The 23318-nt window shown below is 39.9% G+C and overlaps 1 protein-coding gene across 1 annotated transcript; it reads right to left on the reverse strand.

Moving 5' to 3' along the window:
• Positions 1-16930: 16930 nt before the first annotated feature.
• Positions 16931-20242, reverse strand: tcf15 (transcription factor 15). Its single transcript, XM_057830292.1, has 2 exons — positions 19648-20242; positions 16931-18556 (listed from the first exon to the last, which is right to left on the reverse strand). The coding sequence occupies exons 1-2, from the start codon at positions 20134-20136 to the stop codon at positions 18500-18502; spliced, it is 546 nt and encodes a 181-aa protein (XP_057686275.1). The 5' UTR covers positions 20137-20242; the 3' UTR covers positions 16931-18499.
• Positions 20243-23318: the final 3076 nt, after the last annotated feature.

The following is a 23318-nucleotide window of genomic DNA, read 5'->3' on the forward strand; positions in this document are numbered from 1 at the left end:
CTTGAAACAAATCTGAATAAAGAAAAACATTGCAATAAAATAATGCAAGCTGGTTAAACTTGAGAGTAGCTGAGATCTGTCATGACAGAACATGGCTTCAATTATATCTGGCGCCATCTAGCGTCGTGAATGGGGAGAGTAGCTGAGATCTACCATGACAGAACATCGCTTCCATGATATCTGGCGCCATCTAGCGTCGTGAATGGGTATAATGTCTGGACCACGAATATAAGACGACCCCCTCTTTTTCAGTCTTATTTCAATGCAAAAAACACCGTCTCATATTCGGGCCAATACAGTATATTTGGAGCTTTCTAAAGACCATATTTATTGTTTTTGGGAAGGCAAATGTCTACGATTGTTTTGTTTGTTTTCACAAATTAAAACACTCTTTGTATTCCCTGTCTGAAATGGTGCAGAAATAAAGTTGGAATTTGAAAGAAGGCACATGTACAAATCACTCAATCTGATACATTTCTTTGATTAAAGATGAAAAATCTATGTTGCATTCAGTGAGCAAAATAGATTTAGCCATCAGCAAAAGTTGACTTTAAAACTATAGTTTTCAACCTATGGATTTTTTAAAATAACATTAAACGAATGCTAGCTTCCCAGATTGCCGACCGATATTGAATAAATGTTGATTTTCCATCAAAATTATCAGTATTGTTGACAGTGAAATTTTCGACAATAAACAATGCTGAATCAATGTTGCAAATACCGATGACACATGACAGTGACGTTGAAACAACGTTGTTCTATTGTATGTCAGGCGATGGTTGGGTTAACATTGCTTTATAGTTGATGAACTAATATTGACAAATAGTGGATTTATAATTGACCGGGAAATATGATTGAAAAGTCATTAAATTGTTAATTAGCTGGAGTTTTGGTTGAAAAATAGTTGTGTTCTTGGTTGACCGGGAAGACAGCAACTCACCTCGAACAAACTCCGCTGGAAACGCCTCATTTCCCATATAATAGACCGACGCTGAATAAATGTTTATTTTCCATCAAAATCATCAGTATGGTTGACATTGAAATTTTCGACACTAAACAATGTTGAATTAACTTTGCAAAGACCGATGACACCTGAAAGAGACGTTGAAACAACATTGTTCTATGGTGTGTCAGGCGATGGTTGGGTTAACATTGAAGATGTCCCGATCGATCGGGTCCGATCACGTCATTTTCAAAGTATCGGAATCGGCAAAAAAATATCGGACATGTCTTTTTTTAATTTTTTTTTTTTTTTTAATTAAATCATTTTCTAATTGTATTTAACGTTACAGACAAAATGTCTTACACTCATCCAGAGTCTTTAGTCTTGGCTTAAAGTAGGGCTATCAAATTTTTCGCATTAAAGGCGGTAATTAATTTTTTTTTTAATTAATCACGTTAATATATTTAACGCAATTAATGCATGCGCTGCACGACCCACTCACGCATTGTCGCGTTCAATCTATAACGGCGCCGTTTTACCTATATGTAGAGCTGAAAAGCAGCGTAAAATGAGTAGAGAGGATTTTGGCAGTCTTTGGAACCTTTTTTTAATTGGCTAAAGCCTTACAATCCGTCTCTCAACAATTAGAAATATCGTGGGAAGCAACGTGGGGAAGAAAGGTAGTAGATGATCTTAAAACCCTATGTTATTTCCCAATGCAGAGAAGATATATAAATTGGTGCAACTACGCACAGTCATGGTTGCACTTCCCATCATGCATTTGGGCAGAACAGTTAAATGGCTACAGTATCATTTACTGAAATCTCAACAAATATACTAAATGGCAATATTTAGTCACAATATACAAAGTCACATTTATCCTTGGCGGCACGGTGGCTGAGTGGTTAGCACGTCTGCCTCACAGTTCTGAGATCAAGGGTTCAATCCCGGGCTTCGGCCTTCCTGTGTGGAGTTTGCATGTTCTTCCCCGTGCCTGCGTGGGTTTCCTCCAAAAACATGCATGGTAGCCTGATTGAACACTCTAAATCGTCTGTAGGTATGAGTGTGTGCATGAATGGTTGTATGTCTCCTTGTGCCCTGTGATTGGCTGGCAACCAGTTCAGGATGTCCCCTGCCTACTGCCCGTAGTTCGCTGGGATAGGCTCCAGTACCTCCGCGACCCTCGTGAGGAAAAGCGGCATGGAAAATGAATGAACATTTATCCTTTAAGAATTACAAGTCTTTCTATCCGTGGATCCCTCTCACAGAAAGAATGTTAATAATGTAAATGCCATCTTGAGGATTTATTGTCATAATAAACAAATACAGTAGTTATGTACTGTATGTTGAATGTATATATTCGTCCGACTTTTATTCATTTTTTCTTAATGCATTGCCAAAATGTATATGATCGAGAAAAATTATCAGGAATGATTGGAATTGAATCGGGAGCAAAAAAAAAAAGCAGTCGGATCGGGAAATATTGGGATCGGCAGATACTCAAACTAAAGCGATCGGAATCGGATCGGGAGCAAAAAAACATGATCGGAACAACCCTAGTTAACATTGTTTTACATTTTATGAAATAATGTTGACAAATAGTTGATTTTTGATTGACCGGGAAATATGATTGAAAAGTCATCGAATTATGGATGAGGGGGAGTTATGGTCAAAAAATAGTTGTGTTCGTGGTTGAGCGGGAAGACAGCGCATCACCTCAAACAAACGCCACTGGAAGAGCTTCGTATAGGATAGCCATATTTGAAGGTAAGTCTGTTGCTTTTCTTCAGAGCCTTTATCAGCAAAGATGTCTTACAGTAGAATTAACCACATTTGTAATCAAAGTTGTATATAAAACGGTTTGCCTGACACAACGCGACAAAGTTGGCGAAATTGTAAGAAACGGTGCATTTGCTGCCAACGTTGTCCACGCTGATTCAACGATGTAGGATCTAAGGCAGAATGTTGTTTCAACATCTTTTCAACGTCGGTCTGCTATCTGGGTTTGTTTCTATTTTTTATGACGTAAAGTATCAAAATGTTTAATTCTTACACTCTGCCCGAGTAGCGTCAAATTCCATTTTGATCCTTTAAATATATGTTAGTGACCCATATAAGTTAAATGTATTCTTTCTGAACATTAATAAACATTAATAGTACTGTACAAAAAAAAGTATAATACAAGAAAACGTGCTGAAAGAAAACGGGACAAAATGTATTGGTATTATGAGTTGAAGTGAGGTTAAACTTTGACCAAAGGTCTGTGCTTGTAAAATATTCCTGACTGTTCCATAGGGTACAATATTTTACAGAAAAAAATTGAATTTCATCATCATCATGATTATTATCATTACTATGTATTTAGATGCCCGCCACGATCATTTTAGGATACATTAAAAAAAAAAAAAAAAAATTCTATTGTGTAAAAAAGGACTCTACTATATCACAAGACCAGTTGCGCCACCTTGTGGGGCTAGTGGGCAAGTGCATCATCCCCCCAATTACTGAACTGTAGTTCAGTTTATCTCCTTCATACGCTAAACCTCATGGAAGAAAACAAAAATGCAATAGACGGCCGTTATATTCTAATTCTAATTGTACTGTTTGGGGCTGCTTCATTAAAATCTTTATTTCATTATTCATCATTTTTAAGTAATCTAATGACCACAAATACTAAAACACATAAATATGTATTTTAAATTCTTACTATTATTATTTGTGTCAATATATATGCAGTACTACCTGAAAACTTAGAATGTTAAGTAAAAATGTTGTGCAGTTTAATATAAAAGATGAACCCAACCAATTTTATTAGGCCGTTACACGCAAATTTACACAAATTGTTGTAACTTTTCTGATTAGGATTTTCAGCTTATTGTAATCACAAACCCACAAATTCAGACAATTAAGAAAACTCTGAAAAGCTTCAGTTTTGTACACAGTTGGCACATGTGCAAGTCAAAACACCTCCAAAAGGGGTTTGAGTCTTGAAGAAGTCAGTCTTTGGCCGCTTTCACATCACCACTGTTTGGTCCGTTTTCCGTCCGTTTTTAGATAGTCCGCTTAGTTTCGTAAATGTGAACGCACATCTGAGCTCTGGTTCGGACCAAACAACCGAACTCTTGTCTGCTCAAAAATTGCGGGTTTCAGTCCGCTTTAAGCGCACCCTGCTTCGTTTGTGAATGCAACCGGAGCAGGGTGCGCTTTTGCTACTTCATGTGCAGCGTCAGAGCATGGCGTGTGATGCTCTTAGCTGTGATGGTACGTACAGGGAGCCCTTGAAAGCGAAAGTACAGGACGGACCCAATTCAAAATAAAAAATGGCAAGATCAAAAATGATTAGCTACGGCCAAATGTTGTGCTGCGCCAGTTGCATTTCATACACAGAATCGGGCTCCAATGTGGCGATTGTGTTTTGCATGCTGTTGCAGAACATACCTTGTTAGAGTGACTGGCCGAGATAGGCGGAGTCTCTTGGGGCGGCCCTTTCATGAGTCTCGCTCTCCTGGAAGTGACCACAATTTAACAGTCCAACAGACAAAGTGAACGATCCCGCGCCTTTGTGACTTGGAGTACCATTCGGTTACCTTTCATGATTTAATTTTCCCCTATGCCTTTGGTTATATACTACAGTTTGCTCTGCATTGAGTTACGAGGAGGTAACCTTGCTGCTGGCCGAACGGCGACTTGCAATGCTATGCTACATTACAGTTTGTTTGTTTTGTTTTTTTTTTTGGGGGGGGGGGTCCAACATGCATACAAACGTCTGCTTCACAAAACAGTAGACAAAAAAGTGACACATACACAGTTATATTATCAGTGCAAAGTAAAAGTAACAAAAAAAAAAAAAAAAACTATACACAGTTAAACATGTAAAAATAATGCTACGCTACATTACGTGCAGCATCACCCACTCCCCCTAACCAGGGGGGAGGTATTTCCTCTTCTATTTGTCCAATCAATAAGTGCGCCTTTTGTCCATGTGATGCTACTCGGAAAGTTCGGTTGGCGCAGTGTGAATGTTGAACTTTTTCAACCACTCATTTGCAAGTGTTGCTTCGAGATAGGCTATCCTTTCAGATCAGCAGTTGAACCAAATTTTTCGAGTAGGTGCATGTGTGTTTAGGCGTGTACTCCATGTACAATATGTACTGTATTTGCCACGAAGTGGAGGCAAGGCGAGCCCAAATGCAGGGAAAATCGGGGAGGTAGACAGGAGTGGAGTAGTCACAAAAATGTTTTAATAGAAACAAAAGTACCAACAAAAGACCAGGGATCAAATGGCAAAGTCCAAACAAAACTCAGAAATACCAAAAAAGACTGGGAAATAAAACAAATTACAATGTAAAACAGGCCAGGAACACAGGTAACATGCATGCATGGACAAGACGCTGACATAGGTGCTGTGACAGACAATGACACAAGAAGCACAGACGGGATCTTAAATACAGACATGGGGCAACAAGACAATGAGGAACAGGAGGGTGACACAAGAGGCAGCGGATTGGTCAACACACAAGGAGCAGGCACAACAGGTGAAACTAATGGGCAATAACAACGAGCAGACACACTAGGGCACAAACTTAACAGAACTGAAGGCATGACAGTATGTATGTATATGTATATGTATATCAGGGGTCGCATTAACCGAATATTTTCTGTCGTTAACCGCTTTTTTAAAACGGTGACGGAAAAAACTGAGGTCCATCTGTCATTTTGACAGGTTGCAATTCACACCCCAGACCACAGAGTGGCGAGTGAGCATATTAATTAGCTATTGTCTCTCTTGATGCATGATGTTGTTGGCCTCAATCGGAAAAATGTCAAGGCAACTGAGTGTCCGAAGTTTCTTCAAAAAGCCCCAAAACGACGATGGTGTTGATAAAAGAGGTGAAAAAAGAGTGTGGCCGCAGAGCGCGGATTCAGCCTCCAGAACAACATCAAAACGGCCATGAGAAGTCGTCTGTCCGAGGCAAAAGTCCAAAACCTCATGACAATAGCCTTTGCAGCAATCCCAGTTGAGACATTTGATTATGCACAAGCGGGCACGCAATTCAAGTCCATGTGCACCAGGAGGAAGACTGCGTTCAGGCCACAGCAGGTGAACTGCTAATTTCATTGTTCCATATGTAGCCTACCTACTGGGGCCACAGTCAGCTGTTTTTGTCACTGCGGAGAAAAAGTTACATATTCATCTGCTTGATGTGTGATGGCAGGGTGTGGATTCTCTGTTAAGCTTGTTCGGGCAGAATATTAATTAAAAATGAATGAAAACTAAATATTATTGAATATGTCATTATTATCATTTAAAAAATTTAAGTGACGGGTCAAAATAGATTATGACCGGATTTTTATGACCCTGTCAGTCAAAATGACAGACAACGAAAATGTCTAGTGCAACCTCTGATGTATATATATATATATATATATATATATATATATGTACTAGGGGTGTCAAACGATTAATATTTTTAATCGAGTTAATTACAGCTTAAAAACTAATTAATCGTAACTAATCGCAATTAATCGCAATTCATTGTTGATGCCAATAATTACTTACACAATGCTCATGGGTGCTGAAGCCTATAAAATCAGTCGCACCCAAGCGCCAGCAGAGAGCGACAAAAACTCCGAAAAACACAACAAGTACACATTTCACTGTGCTGTCATTTTAATGTTTAATGTTTGATGTTTTTAATGTTTGAGCGGGGCATGTGCGTTAATTGCGTCAAATATTACGCGATATACGCATATACACGATAATTTTGACAGCCCTAGTATGTACTGTATGTATGTATGTATGTATGTATGTATGTATGTATGTATGTATGCATGTACAGTGGGTCAAATAAGTATTTAGTCAACCACTAATTGTGCAAGTTCTCCCACTTGAAAATATTAGAGAGGCCTGTAATTGTCAACATGGGTAAACCTCAACCACGAGAGACAGAATGTGAGAAGAAAAAAAAAACTGAAAATCACATTGTTTGATTTTTAAAGAACTTATTTGCAATACATGGTGGAAAATAAATATTTGGTCAATACCAAAAGTTCATCTCAATACTTTGTTATGTACCCTTTGTTGGCAATATCAGAGGCCAAACGTTTTCTGTAACTCTTCACAAGCTTTTCACACACTGTTGCTGGTATTTTGGCCCATTCCTCCATGCAGATCTCCTCTAGAGCAGGGATGTTTTGGGGCCTTCGTTGGGCAACACGGACTTTCAACTCCCTCCACAGATTTTCTAACGGGTTGAGATCTGGCTAAGCCACTCCAGGCCCTTGAAATACTTCTTACGAAGCCACTCCTTTGTTGCCCTGGCTGTGTGTTTGGGATCATTGTCATGCTGAAAGACCCAGCCACGTCTCATCTTCAATGCCCTTGCTGATGGAAGGAGATTTTCACTCAAAATCTCTCGATACATGGCCCCATTCATTCTTTCCTTTACACAGATCAGTCGTCCTGGTCCCTTAGCAGAAAAATAGCCCCAAAGCATGATGTTTCCACCCCCATGCTTCACAGTGGGTATGGTGTTCTTCGGATGCAATTCATTATTCTTTCTCCTCCAAACACGAGAACCTGTGTTTCTACCAAAAAGTTTTATTTTGGTTTCATCTGACCATAACACATTCTCCCAGTCCTCTTCTGGATCATCCAAATGCTCTCTAGCGAACCGCAGACGGGCCTGGACGTGTACTGGCTTCAGCAGGGGGACACGTCTGGCAGTGCAGGATTTGAGTCCCTGGCGGCGCATTGTGTTACTGATAGTAACTTTTGTTCCTGTGGTCCCAGCTCTCTAGGTTGTTCACTAGGTCCCCCCGTGTGGTTCTGGGATTTTTGCTCAACGTTCTTGTTATCATTTTGATGCCACGGGGGGAGATCTTGCATGGAGCCCCAGATCAAGGGAGATTGTCAGTGGTATTGTATGTCTTCCATTTTCTAATAATTGCTCCGACAGTTGATTTCTTTACACCAAGCGTTTTACCTATCACAGATTCAGTCTTCCCAGTCTGGTTCAGGTGTACAATTTTGTCTCTGGTGTCCTTCGACAGCTCTTTGGTCTTGGGCATAGTGGAGTTGGGAGAGTGACTGACTGAGGTTGTGGACAGGTGTCTTTTATACCGATATTTGAGTTAAAACAGGTACCATTAATACAGGTAACGCGTGGAGCCTCGTTAGACCTCGTTAGAAGAAGTTAGACCTCTTTGACAGCCAGAAATCTTGCTTGTTTGTAGGTGACCAAATACTTATTTTCCACTCTAATTTGGAAATAAATTCTTTAAAAATCAAACAATGAGATTTTCTGTTTGTTTTTCCACATTCTATCTCTCATGGTTGAGGTTTACCCATGTTGACAATTACAGGCCTCTCTAATCTTTTCAAGTCGGAGAACTTGCACAATTGGTGATTGACTAAATACTAATTTGCCCCACTGTATGTACTGTTTATTTTGACTCTACTGATTTAGCTGATGAAGTATTGTTTCATATTAATAGGAAAAATGTCCCTACTTAACTTGTGTGGCTTGACAATGTGGAAAGAGTGTCTTGGTCAGTGCTAAAACGAAAACAGGAAGTTAAAGGCTGGGGTTTATTCGAGGTGACGATTCCTGACCTCATTCTATTCATAACCAATTTGTTAACGTGAATGATACATCAGTCTTTGAAATTGTACTCCCAAGTGAACACTCAGCCTTTTCAAAACACATGTACTGTACTTACGCACACACCCACACGTATATGAGGCAGCCTCATCCTGTTGTTTTCAATCCTAGGGAACTCCCCATTGTCCCTCATCAAGCATATTATTTGTAGGTGTCGCTCTTGTTGACAAAAGAGGTCAATATATTGTTATTAATAGCTGACAGGCTTAATGGAATAGAGAAGAATGAAGCTCCCCATCTGCATAAAACAATACCTCATTCTGCAGCAGCTGGCACAAGGATGCAAAATGTACTGACATTTTTACACAAAGCACGAGTGGAAATGAGGAGTTATTGGCCTCTTCCGAGCACACGCCCAGCTGCGAGTGTTTCTCCAGGAAGAATGCAAGGCCAGATCTCGAGTGTAGCACTAAAGTTCAAAGTGTCACTCTCGACATGATATTTTGTAACTACGGTGTTCCAAATTTGTTGTGGAAATGAGGCAGATGTTGGAAAACGGGTCTGAAGTAAATGCAGATAGAGTCGATGATGATTTAGGAGTTGGAATGAAATTGGAGCATCGGAAGCTTTTTCTGCCTGTAAACATTGACGACAACTGAGGGAATTTGACTTTACTACCTAGTTTCTACCCACATAACACGTTTCCTAGGTTATATACTGTATACCAACAAAAGTCGGCAAGAAACAGAATTTTTGTTTCAAAAATTAAGAAAGAATACAACATGAGATTAGATGTAATACTGCCAAATAGAAAGCCTTTTTGCAACTGAATGTCTCTGTATCATAAAAACAATACAGTACCATTAAAAAAAAAAAAAAAAAAAAAACTCCAAGTGATGCCAAAATGACCAACATTAAAATACAATAACAAGCAAGATATAGTTAAAATTTTCATCAAAAAAGAGACAGAGGTATTATTCTTAAAAAGTATTAATTATATAAAATTTGCAAATGTATTATTATTAGCTACTCTAATGTAATGCACTGTTTCAACATGAACCCTGTTCTTAAATATGGTTAAACTGTAAATTAAAAATTATTCAATTAAGATATATTACACAAAAGTTCATGAAAACAAATTACTTAAATGTTTGAAAACAATTCTTGAAGAATAACTGGAAATGTATGTAACAGTAGTTCAGTATTTAAATTTTACGTTCAAACTGCCGATATAAAGACTGCAAGGTACTTATAAAGGAAAAGTATGAAAAGTAAATTAGAAGGGGGAAAGTTTTTTTGTTTATTTGATTTTTTTAAGAGCTGTATAAATGATCATCATAAATTAATTCTGTTTATAACGTCAGTCTCATTTTTTTTTTATTGAGTGATTTTTTTCAAGTACCACTACAGAGAGCTAAAGTACCACTTATGGTAGTCATCTAACACTTTGAAAATCATTGGTACTTTTGGTTTAAATTAGGCTGCCATCAAACAGTAGCTCTTGAACAGGTTGGTTTTTGGTTGACAAAAATGTCCATTTCAAATAAAATGGCAGATGCTGTATATCTGCTAGGCCATGGCTTCTTCAGGGTCTTCATACGAGTTGAAAAAGCATCAAAGTTGCAATTCTCTGACAGTTTAATTTGTGGCGGAAATGCGAACGAGTGAGTGCACATGCACGTGTTGAAATGGGGCCGTGCTTGAGGGGTGTTGTGAGCAGAAGTCGATCCCAGAGGTTGTTAGCATGCCCAGCTGCTAGCCTGGGTCTCCATTTTTCTGTCAGTGAGCTTGTTGAGCGCACGTTCTCCTGCCTCTGATTGAGGAAATCCGCTGACTGTTTGCTCTGTCCGCTGACATGAAACATCCCAATGGTTCCGCCGCCTCTCCCACAGGTCCTGTGCACTCAGGCTTTCCCATGAAGGCTTCAAATGTTTACTGTCTTGACAGATTTATGGATCTTTGATGGACCGGATAAGTACCACCGTACAACAGCACTGCAAATACAGTGCTGTAATACACTTTACACATAGGGATGAAATGCTATTAACTCATTTTCTGCCATTGACAGTAGCACTGTATATGAAACATGAGGTGCCTGTATGAACGTGTTGGTTGCAAATTGTATTGCTCAGCCAGTGATCATAGATAAACCACCAACGGTCGGGTCTCGTTTGACGGCGTCCACAGTAGAACAAAACAGTTACGATCTGTATTGTTCTGTAATTTCATCTCAGGGATTTCCTCTTACCAGCAGAGTCTCGCCGTACACGCCCCCACCCATCCGATTTGTAGGCCGTCCATCATCCAACCGCTGTCAGAGGGCCCTGCCAAATTCTTTGCCGCATGAAAACAATTGTTCCTGAATCTTAGAGGAGACATAACGGGCTCTGCAGACAGCCCACCCACCCCAAGTGACCCCCCGCTGAAAGTCGGTTTGACTTGCTTGTTCTAAAACGTTGAAGCAAAGCATGCAAGGGCCTCGGGCTAAGACGTGATTCAAGGCCGCCGACGTCAGATGGTGGCCATGTACAGGTTTGTGTTCAACAGGCGTTCTGGCAAGACGACAGCATGTTCAAGGTGAGCACCCGTGTGGGAATTATAAGGATGACAGGGAGGAAAAGTACATCCTTCCTGTTTCTGGATAATCTATTTTATTTTCAAGTCTGCACTGACAGGGCCGTGATTTGTGCTGTCTTGGAGCTTTCCTCTCCACACTCCATGAACGAACGTCTTCTATGAGATGTTTACTTTCTTCTACTTCTTTCCAGCTGTTTAGGAACTCAGCGTTGCCACATCATTCAATTATCTTTGAACAAAACCATTTGGTGCAGCCTGAAAAAAATATATCACACACTAGAGTGAAAAATTACTTATCACATTAAAAACATGAACACTTATCACGTGGAAAGTTATTTCTTATCATGTTAAAAGGTGAACCTTATCGCGTTATAACACGAAGCTTATCACATTACGATATCAAACTTAAAAATATAAAAAGGGAAGCTTTTATCACATTACAACATAAAACGTATCACTTTACAATGTGAAACTTTTCTGATTGCAACTTGAAACTTAAAATTTACAACCAAAAGAATCATAACAATCGAAAAATGTAACTTTTCACGTAAAAGTGTAAAATATTTAGGGTAAAACTTAAAACTTCTCATATTAAAATGTGATACTGATTGTTTTGTGTGTGTTATCTGGCGTAGCAGTGTTCTTTAATGTATCTGATGAAGGATTTCAGTGAAATAGTGGAATGTACCAAAAGTCTTAGCCAGTGTATTGAACATGTAAATTCTAACCAGCATTTTAGAGTTCTGTGCTGTATCTTACAAGATACAAGATATCTTACCTTGTCTAATCTTATAGCTTTTGTGAGTAGCCTGGTACTCCAGACTCACCGCTGTTCCAGCTATTGAGTCTGGCCACCATTAAGCGGATAAAATTTCCAGGGCGGAGCAAGCCACAGCAAACAGACAGCGGAGTGGACCAATCAGCAACGGGCGAGACGAGGGACTTGCGCGCGGAAGTAAACATACAAGGAGAACGGAGTTCATTCAACATGGCTAGCGCGAGACAGACTGTTGTCAATGACTTGTGTCGATGTGTTTTTGGTAATTTAAAATTGATTTTACCGTGGATTGGAACATATTCTCGGCTCTCCTGTTTGCCATCTGTGTTGTTGTGGAGACGACTTCCGACGCGGAAGAGTGACGTTGCTCGTTAAGAATACGTCACGCAAATAAACGAATCTGATTTGTCAATTGATTTTGTACTTGCTCGAGAGGCCATTAATGGGCTGGGTCCCAGACTGTACTCTCAGTGTTTGAAAACCACAGGGAGAACAGTCTGGCCGTGCCAGGCAATTTGTGGGTGCCTTAACTTATTATAAGAATAAGAAATCAGGGATTTCATTCCTTCCTTACTCCCTCATGACAAGCTAGGGATGTTTATTTGACATGGTGCCTTGTGAAACTTTATTTTTTTCCATGGCCACACTTGTAACGGTAAACACTTGTCTGAAATCATCCCTCTCAATTGAACTGAATAAAAATTCAAATTCACCTGTTTCAGCTCCCCACAAAGGACAACAGAAACGTTCTAATGTTTACAGCTGTTTACAATGTTTTACTTAATAAAACATTTGTGTTTGAACAGCCTTAAATCATTAGCTGTGATTGACATTGATAGATCCCAATCCATTTGAATGAGATCATTTTCCGGCAGTCCTTCGAGTTCAAATGGATTTGACGTCTTCGAAGTCAAAAGCAGCCAATGAATTAGTTTTAACACCAAAACCTTCGAGGCTTTCAGTTAGCAAGTAATTGTGTGTGCTCCTGGGGACATGAGTCAGTCAAGTCCAAACCTCGTCAGTGTGATCCACATCCTAACTTGTCAGATGAGCAACTCTTCCTACTTTGCCCCAGCTCACAATTTGGTGCCGGCCCTGAACAGACCCACCAGAGAGCTGTACATCTGGGTCCCAGCGCAGGATGATGTCAAGACTGGCGCTGACCCAAAACCCGCCGCACAGAGGGTTACTCAGAGAGGTCGGCCGCACGTTGTTTTCCCTTCCTGTGCCTCGGTGACATCTTCCTGCCGGGGGGAGCCTCGGGGAGCCATTCGAGGGGGTTCGGAGCACGGAGGACTCAGCGCAACAAAATTCCACTTCGCCTGACACAGCAGAGGGGGGAAGGTTTAGTTTAGTGTTTGGACCCCCAGCATGCGACTGGAATTCCCTTTCCTCACAGCCGCCTGTCAGCCTTCCTCTATCCTTCTGAGGAGCAAATTTGTGGTGTGATCTAAAGTGGAATATGGAATATAGAAGTGTGCTTCAGCTACAGTCTATACCTATAAAGTGGCTTTTTCTAAATGGAATATGTAGGGTCAGCAGAATTTAATGGAATGATTTATAACCTCAGTTGGCACGTAACTGGAATAAAGCTATTTTCGAATAGAAATTCTAAAATAAAGGAATGTACATTAAATATATATTTTCACTCAGTTAAATTGAATCTTAATACGAGAACTTCAGCATACAGAAGCCAAGGTTTTATTTAATTGGGGTCTCCCTTGCCTCGTTGCATTGTCACCCAACAAAGTTGCATATGCTTATTAATCATTGGTCAGACCATCTTCAGCTGCAACCACTGAAAATCAAGCATTATCTGTAACTGGTAATGAGACGTTCACATTAATGTGGAGCTATTTTGGCTCACACTTCCTCACAGAATTGTTTTAGTGGAGGGTTTTGGAGCATGATGGCTTTCAATCAGATACAACTCCAGACTTTGACAAGGCCACTCCAAAAGCTTAATTTTGTTTTCTTTAAGCCATTCTGAAGTGAGCTTGCTGGCGTGTCCTTGATGTCCTCCTGCAGAACACAAGTGCGCTTCAGTTTGAAAACACCAACTGATGGCCTAATGTTCTCTTTCAGGATTTTCTGCTAAAAAGCAGAATTTGTGATTCTATCAATCACACCAAGTTGTCCAGGTGCTGAAGTAGCAAAGCAGCCTCATAACATCAAACTACCACTTCCATGTTTAACTGTAAGTTTTTTTTTTTAATGCTGTGGCACGTTACAAATAGTTAAACTTCAGTCTCATCGTTCCATAGAATACTCTTTCGGAAGTATGTTTGTTTATTTGATTGTGTGTTACCTCTGCCAGTAGGTAAAACCTATGGAAGGGTGAGGATATGCATTTGGTTCCGTCTGTTTTGTTGTCTCTATGTTTGTGTTCAAAATAACTCAAGAACGAATATAGGGATTATTATCAAACTCGCAGGAAATGTTTGTAATATGAAACTGAAGCGATGATTAAATTTAGAGTGGTGAAGTCGAATGTCAAAGCTAACAGGTCAGAAAAATAATTTTGCGATAAATCAAGAAGGGAAAAAGGAATTATGATCAAACTTGCAGGATATGTTTATAATATTAAACGGAAGAGGTAATTAGTGTTGCCAACTTTGCGACTTTCTAGCTAAATCTGGTGACTTTCCAAAGCTTCTTGGCATTTTTTTTTTTTTTTTTTTTTTTTTTTGTCAAAAGCAACTAGCAATAAATCTAGTGACTTTTTCTCACTCCTACATCGTCCATTACAATTACATGCAAATTGCCAATCATGCAAATTAGGAGATGACGTCATCTACTGACTTCTAGCGACTTTTAGGACAGCCAATAGCTACTTTGCTAACTGGGGAGTTGGCAAGACTGAATTACATTTTTGGGTAATGAGTTCACAGAGGTCAGAAAGGGAATTTTGCTGTAACTTGTTTCATACTTAATATGAGGCCCGCTGTAACAAATATGGCAATGCTTTGAATTTGGCTGCTTAGTCGGCAGTCTGCTCTCAGTGCTTTTCTAGTTTGTTTTTCTCGCAAAACTAGACTAGCCTTTATTTTAGTTTTTTCAGTTCACCCTATAACTTTAACATGGATGCCATGCCTCTTCCTCTTTGTTATAATACTGTAAGAACACCAACCTTAACACTAGAAGTCCCAGAGAATTCTGGTACTTCTAATAGTCTCATTTATTTATTTACATGTATTTATGGAGTTTTGCACTTTTTACACATTTTTTAACTCACTTCTCCTAAACTACACACAAAAACAGAAAAAAAATGTGTACATTGATTTGAAATAGCGTTTTAGAACTGCAATTTGAGTGTAAAGCAGGAATTCTGTCTATAGTTTAGAAGGACTGAATCATGAGCATAGAGCATGAATTGTGGTCATTGTGTCTGACGTTAGTACAAGAAAATGTGTGAAAACTTTGAGAAAAACAGAAACAGGCCGAGTTTGTGTCGTGAGAAGGGGGATATATTAGGAGAATATTGGGCGTACAGTATTTGTCTTGGGAAAGGCACAGTCGGCCTCTGCTGGGTTTTCTAGTGTTAAGCGAAGCAAGGGAGGCTTGCAGTTCTTTAGATGTTGTTTTAGGTTCCTTTGTGAGGTCCTGGAAGGTATGCGCTTAGAGCAGGGGTGGGCAAACTATTCCACAAAGGGCCGCAGTGGGTGCGGGTTTTTGTTGCAACCCATTAAGAGGACACCTTTTCACCAATCTGAAGTGCAATCAGTCGATTGCTGGCAGGTGCTTCTCATTCCTGCTGAAACCTCATTGGATAAACTATTTAAACTCTCTGTGCTGGGTCAGTTGGAACAAAGACCAGGACCCACTGCGGCCCTCGAGGACCGGTTTGCCCAGCCCTGGCTTAGAGTCATTTTTGGTGGCTGGCCACTCATTGTTCGATGTTTTCTCATCATGGTTGACTGGAGTGTTAAAGCTTTCGAAATGGCTTTGAAACTCTTTCTGAATTGATGGATGTCAATTACAGTGCCCTCCATAATTATTGGCACCCCTGGTTAAGATGTGTTTTTTTAGCTTCTAAATTTTTTTTTTTAATTCAAATAATATGGGACCTTAATGGAAAAAAGAGAAAAATCCAACCGTCAATACAAGTGCATTTATTCAGTGGGGAAAAAATCCCATATAAAGAAATAATTATTTGACATCAAATAATGTGTGTCACAATTATTAGCACCCCTGGTGTTAATACTTTGTACAACCCCCCTTTGCCAACAAAACAGCACCTAATCTTCTCCTATAATGTTTCACAAGCTTGATTTTGTGTGTGGTGAACCATTTCTGTGTAGATTTGGCCATATGTTTAGGGTCATTGTCTTGCTGAAAGACCCAGTGACAACCCATCTTCAAAAGCACACGGTCCCAGGCTTCAACTGGGACCGTGTGCTTTGGTCAGATGAGACCAAGATTGAGCTTTTTGGCAACAAACACTCTAAATGGGTCTGGCGTGCCATGAAAAATGCGCATGCTGAAAAGCACCTCATACCCACTGTGAAGTATGGGGGTGGGTCAGTGATGCTGTGGGGCTGTTTCGCTTCCAAAGGCCCTGGGAACCTTGTTAGGGTGCATGTCATCATGAATGCTTTGAAATACCAGGACATTTTCAATCAAAATCTGTTGCCCTCTGCCCGAAAGGTGAAGATGGGTAGTCACTGGGTCTTTCAGCAAGACAATGAGCCTAAATATATGGCCAAATCTACACAGAAATGGTTCACCAGACACAAAATCAAGCTTGTGAAATATTATAGGAGAAGATTAGGTGCTGTTTTGTTGGCAAAAGGGGGTTGTACAAAGTACTAACACCAGGGGTGCTAATAATTGTGACACATGTTATTTGATGTCAAATAATTATTTCTTTATGTGGGATTTTTTCCCCACTGAATAAATGCACTTGTATTGACGATTGGATTTTTCGCTTTTTTTCCATTAACGTCCCATATTATTTGAATTAAAATATATATATATATTAGAAGCTAAAAAAACACATCTTAACGAGGGGTGCCAATAATTATGGAGGGCACTGTATTTGATTTCTTATCTATAATTAAATATCTTTGGATGGGTGCATTTTGCTGCATCTTTATGATCTATTTTGGCTGACTTTATTTTGTCAGTTTTAAGTGATGTCTTTACGAAAGAGTTCTAGATTTAATCAGCCTTGGCTGTGGCCAGTGAGAATGAATTTGGCTTTCCAAAATATATGACCAGTCAGTTTGTTAAAATAATGATTAACAAAGTCATGGTTACTGCTTCACACAGGGTAGGGTAACACTGAATAGATTTCTTCCCTGAATAAATCAAAGCCTTTTTTTTTTTTTTTTTTTTTTTAAAAAGCATTTTATGTTTACTTGGATTATCTTTGATCTTTTTCTATTAGTTACATTGGCTTGATGACCTTAAGCATTAAATTGGTAAAACTATGCACGAAAAAAAAAGATTGTAGAAGAGGGCATGGATGTACTTTTTAAAAACACTGTATATTAATTTCACTGATGTTGCCAGAGGAACGATTTGATACTTTCAGTTTAAACCAAACATATTACACGAATTAAATACAAAGTAACACTATTTTGCGTCACTCGCTTGCAGTGCGAGAAAACAGGCTTTCACTTGTGACCTCTCACCCCATCTTTCCCTGTCCGTCGGGCCCACGGCAGTGATTTATCCCTCTGGCATACCAACAGCTGTGTTTAGGGGTTCCGACCAGAGTGTGGGCTACTATTTGCCATGACTAATCGACAGCAGACTTTAAAAAAAACACCAATTGTGAGATTGAGGAGAAAAAACACACACTGTCCTCATGACAGCAGAAACCTCACACTTCTGCTGTGCTACTTACTTAATTGCAAAACAAAATCTCAGTTGTGAGTGTAGGTGTTGGGAAATACACACATTAACTGAATCACACACTATCACCCCCCCAATAAGACTACAGTTATTTTACTTTGTGGATAACTTTCTATTTCAAAAGTGTGTAATGAATTGGTAGCAGTGAATATTTTTGAATAATGCTTAATCCAGCAATATTTTTTTTTCAAATCGGGACAAAAGCATGAGCATTTTATCTAAAAACAAGACATTGCAAAAATGCTGATCACTGCTTTCCAAATAAAAGGTGACGTTTTTTTGTTTTTTGACGTTTGTCGTTCTCTTTAATTAGACATATATACATCATGTTGTTTCTAATGAAAATAATTTTACCTAAAAATTTTTTCAAAAACATTGGAAAAGCGCTATACAAGTATAACACCATTTACCATTTGGCAGACACAACCAAAAGGTCTGACTATATATTACAGTAAAACTCATTAATTTTAATGGGGGGAAAAAAACACATTTTGATAAAATAAACTTTATTTTTTATTTCCAAACAAAGAATGACAAACGCTGATAAGTCTCCAAAAAATGCACTGCATCTTTGAGGAGCTTATGTTTACATTTCTCGGTCAAGTATAAATACTGAACTATGTGGGCTCCGATGTGGGATCCAGCATGTGTTTGTACATTTGTGCGTGCGTGTGTAACTCTTCCCTGAGAAAGTCTTTGAGGGTTTTCAGGTTTCTTGTCCTTTGCTGGTCAGTTCAGTCAGCGTCTCAGTCGCAGCTGGGCAAGTCTGCGCATCTTCAAACACTCGCTGCTGTCCTTGATTCGAGAACAAACAGATGGAGTTCACTCTTTAAGTATGGCAATACAAGTCTTTTTGTCGTTGTTCTTCTGTGATCCTGCTCTAGTTTATCAATTTTATATATGGCTGCCTTTTCTTAAAACATGGTTCAGAGTAAAATGCTCTATCATTAATATTGAATGCATAACACAAAACTTACTGTGTTTATGATAGTCTTATTAACAAATTGGCTACAATCGATGTTACTGCCATCAAATATGTTTTAACTGTGAGGACTGGGAGTGAATTCAATAAGTTAATAAAGAAAATTATTTTAAAGAAAGGATTAAAAATTCCATGTGTAAACTAAACCTTTTAAAGCTACTTTTTAAGATACAACAAATTATAAATTTAGATAAATGACATAATAGTACAGTCACAATTTTTAATTTCTAGCTGGGGAAATTGAATTGATAAGCTTATAAAGAAACAAGCAAACAGATAAATAATAGTTTGACAAAGTACCACAATGCTGACTTGTACTCACATGGGGGGCAAATTGAAAAGCTTATAAAGAAACAAGCAAACAGATAAATAAAAGTTGGACAAAGTGCCACAATGTTGACTTGTACTCACATGGGGGTCACTTTAGAGCCCCTTTTTAGTAATTCTATACTGAACACACAATTAGCCATTATTTGGAACTAGCACCTATGGTTCTCAGGTGGAAACTTTTTTTCAGTGTGTCCATCGACCCACCCAATTTTTACTGCAGAGCAAATCCACCTATCGGAACAAACTCAAATTGAACTTGAAATCACAAAACTCTCGAGCATGTAAATATTCAGACTGCCGGATCAAAGAACAGTGCGGCCGGAAATTGGCCCGCAGACCGTACCTTGCCTACCACAAATAGAGCGTACCGGAAACATGGCTTGGCCACAAATAAAAGAGATGTCAAATTTGCTGTATTTTTTTGTGTCGTTGAGGTGGGCTAATTTCAGTCATTCAATCAGAGCAGGCAAAGGCCTTGAACGTGCTTTTTACGCACACAAGAATGAGTTATTGCGCGGTTTAGTTGTGAAAGCTCCCTCGACTGGATTTGAATGTGCTTGTTTGTTTTATTTACCCCTTTTCTTTGGTTGCTCAAGCAGAAAGTGCAGATGGTCCTCGGCTGCTTGCCGCTCTTGTCTCCAGCAGCCTGCGCGTGGACTGCGTCGAGGCACGGCTGTCCATCCGCGCAGCCGTCCCCGATCAGAAGCACATTGGCCAGGTGGGAAATGTAGCTGGAGGCCAGCCGCAAAGTCTCGATCTTGGAGAGCTTCCTGTCCACCGGCTCGGTGGGAATGAGGGTCCTGAGTGCCGTGAAAGCGCTGTTGACGCTCTGGGTCCGACCGCGTTCCCTGGCGTTGGCCGCGCTGCGCTGCTTCATCATCACCGGGCTGCTGGAGTCCCCGTCCACTTGGCGCGCAGAGATCCTCGCTCTTTTCACACCGCCGCCGCAGTAAAGTCGCTCCGAGCTGTCGTCGCTCTCGCTGCGGTTGTCGTCGTCCTCGGACGCAATGTTCAGGTCGGAATAGAAGCGCGAGGCCACCGGGCGCAGCATGGCAAACGTCATGGTTCGGATCGTCTGTGAATGCAACTCTACATGTCAACACTCGGCTCTACATGGCTGCACGTGGAAGGAAGGTTACTTGGGATGAGTTCACTCGACTGTGGCCCAAGCGAGGGGATCGGCTTGTATTGTGTGGGCAGGACTTGGGAAGTATCGATACTCCCACACCACAGTCGATACACAGAATGCTGGATTGATATCTGGTCTGGTTAATCAGTCTCACCTATATATTACTGTATTACAGGGGTCATGAATTAAAAATCCTCTGGGTCCAAAATTAAAAAATTACAACAATCTCGGGTCCGGAAATATTTTTAATGCTTCATTTTTTTCCCAAAAAATACAGACGTATCTTTACGTAGCCATGCTGATAATTACAACATTCAAAAATGTAAATAAATTATAAAAGGTGTATTAAACTAAAAAAGTGATTTAATTGAATCATTAAATAGCAACATAAGAGCATGTTCAAGACTTTTTTTTTTAAATTGTGGATGCTGACAGGGGGACTTGCTGTATTTTTTGACAGACCTCTTCTTTTTGCTTTCCATGAAGCAAAGTTTCAGCAACTGCACTCATACAATCTTTGACAATCGGTGCCTCACTGAAAGACTTTGTTTTGACCCAATATCCACGCTATTCTGAGGGAGCATTCATTTGCGCGTTGCTGTGCAGTGAATGAATGAACCATGAGCCTTGAGGTGCGATCATATTGAGCCCTTAATTCCGCTATTTTTTGAGAACGGATAGCAGAGTTCATAAGGAAACTTTGCGAAAAAGCTGCGTGCTTCGTCTCATAGTGCCTTTTCAAATTGCTGCTCTTTACAAGCACTACCGTCTCTGAACAGATGAGCCATAGCGGTCTTGTGCTGCCACCAGGTAAAATGAACAAAAATGTGTTGGTCCACTCCTTCTTAAACACTCTGTTTTCTGCATCAATCTTGCGTAGTTTTGAGCACGCCATTTGCCGTACCTTTTTCGGCTCTTCCTTCAACTTCATTCGGCTCAGTTTTTGGCTGTCACTCCGCGGAGTCTGGAAAGCGAGTGTGAGACATGCTGTTCTAAAAATAACTTTCAAATGCTTCACTCCCATTGGCTGGCTCACGCGCGTCATTGCTAAGGTTTTTGTTTATTGCCCACCTCCGCTCTGTAAACCCGCGGCCAAAAATGATTTTTGTTGTTGCAACGTGTATTAGTCGCGACAGCTTGAGATCCAGTCCAGACGGCTTGGGGGTCCGGAACTGGACCGAGGTCCGCGGTTCCGTGACCTCTGCTGTATAATATTAATTGTGATAACATATTTTTTTAAATAAGTTACACACACGCATATGTGTGTGTTTGCATAAGTCATTAATTATTTTTGTTAAGTCAAAATAATACAGTATATATTTTTTAATCCTCCTCTTGTGGGCCTCAATATGTGGCATCAGGGATCCCCAACTAACGGACCAGTCAGCGGGCCAATTGGTAAATAGACAGTGCTTATATAGCGCATTTATCTACATGGTGACCATGCCCAAAGAGCTTTACATTGGCACACATTTTTTCCACACACACATTCACACACCAATGGTGCTGCTGCAATGCAAGGCAATGCCAACTCATAGGGGGCAAATTAGGGTTCAGTGCCCTGCCCAAGGGCAAGGGCGACAGTAGGCAGTCTTAGCCAGGATTCGAACCGCTTACCAAGGAAAACTCCAGCTACCAACTGCGCCACAGCCGCTAATTGTTAACGGCCATAAGAGAAATAAACAGTTGAAAGTGAAAGTCGCTAGAATTTCTCGCCGGAACTCCTGTTGACACAGAATCAGATTTTTTTTTTTTTTTTTTTTTTTTTTAAGGATGGTTGAGTGGTCAGTCCTCTGGAAACCGCTGAAATGCAAAGATAATATGCACATTGTCAAATTTTGGCACATTTATACCTACTGTATAACACATTTCATTTTCTCACTTCTAAATGTGAAGCCTCAATTTTAACTACTTAAAATATAGGATGTACACTAAAATTGAAGATACTATAAACATTGACAAAAAAAAAAAAGATAACGTACACTAACAAAAATAAGTACAAAAGACTTACACTATGCACAGTAAATGAAGTATGCCTTGAAGATAACGTAAACATTGACTTTTTTAAATTATAAGGAAATAAGTAGCCAATCATAAATGAACAAAAATAAGTCCAAAGTGCACATTAACATTGTTCTAAACCTCCCCATCAGACAAAATAAAACAAGCGTCTTAAGGTCTTCCCTTTCTCTTAAAGACCTGATCAATTTTTGTTTTGCATTGCCCATTTGTATCGGATTAATTCAACAAGCTTGTTCTTTTTTTTCCTTTCTTTTTTGTTGTTCTATAAAACATGCATTTGAACCAATCAGAGCTAACTATCCATGCTGATCCCGTGTCAGTATGTCAGCCAATCAAACGGGCAACTGAGTACAGGGTGGTTTGCTGTGCACGTGCGCACATCAATGCGAATCGTCAGACACAGATACATTGAAACAGAGACGCTTGGCAGAACCTCATGGAATAAATAAATAATAAATATCTGTGGAAACGGATTACACTTCACAAGCACTTTATTAGGCTTGTTGTTAACACTTCTGTAGGTAAATCTGACATTAGTAGATTGTTTACTCCTTGGAGATGCATGTGTGACAGCCTGGCAGTTTTTTTTTAACATGGGGTTTTGACAGTTGCCATCATATTTTCGGGATCAAAGCCCCGTTCCAGCACCAAATCTTTTACCGGAACGGTGTACCAGCCCGATCAGGCCCACTTTCACCCCTTGAAATACGCCGAATACGTTTCAGAAAGTGTTTTTCTATTCGTCGCATTGCTAACGCCGCTCGGAATGCGATAAATAGCGCCATCGCATCCCAGACGCTATCGGTACACTGTGGGGATGACGGTGCCCAGTGTGTGCCGGGCATAAAGGTCATTTCAGGCGGGCAATAGCAGAGCGTGATTTGCCGCAAAAGACCCATTCATTGTGTACGTGGGAGGCACTGTTCCATAAATGCCCTTTCTTAAGCTGCGCTCAGACCGGATGCATTTTGTCCTGCGACAATGCGTCGCTCAACCTACTTCCGTCATCAAATGCTGTTTTAAGATGAAGTCTGCATACCCTGTGCAACTTCTGGTTCACATAACATAGAGTTGGGCAAATAAGTATTTAGTCA

The sequence above is a fragment of the Corythoichthys intestinalis genome, chromosome 2 (assembly GCF_030265065.1).
Source record: "Corythoichthys intestinalis isolate RoL2023-P3 chromosome 2, ASM3026506v1, whole genome shotgun sequence".
NCBI lineage: Eukaryota > Metazoa > Chordata > Actinopteri > Syngnathiformes > Syngnathidae > Corythoichthys > Corythoichthys intestinalis.

Bases quoted from the DNA above. Each gene is read 5' to 3' on its own strand.
- tcf15 (XM_057830292.1), bottom strand. From the start codon at position 20,136: ATGACGTTTGCCATGCTGCGCCCGGTGGCCTCGCGCTTCTATTCCGAC. The intron at 18,557-19,647 runs GTAAATAAAACA...TCTCGAATCAAG, and splicing joins TGAGCAACCAAAGAAAAGGG to GACAGCAGCGAGTGTTTGAA.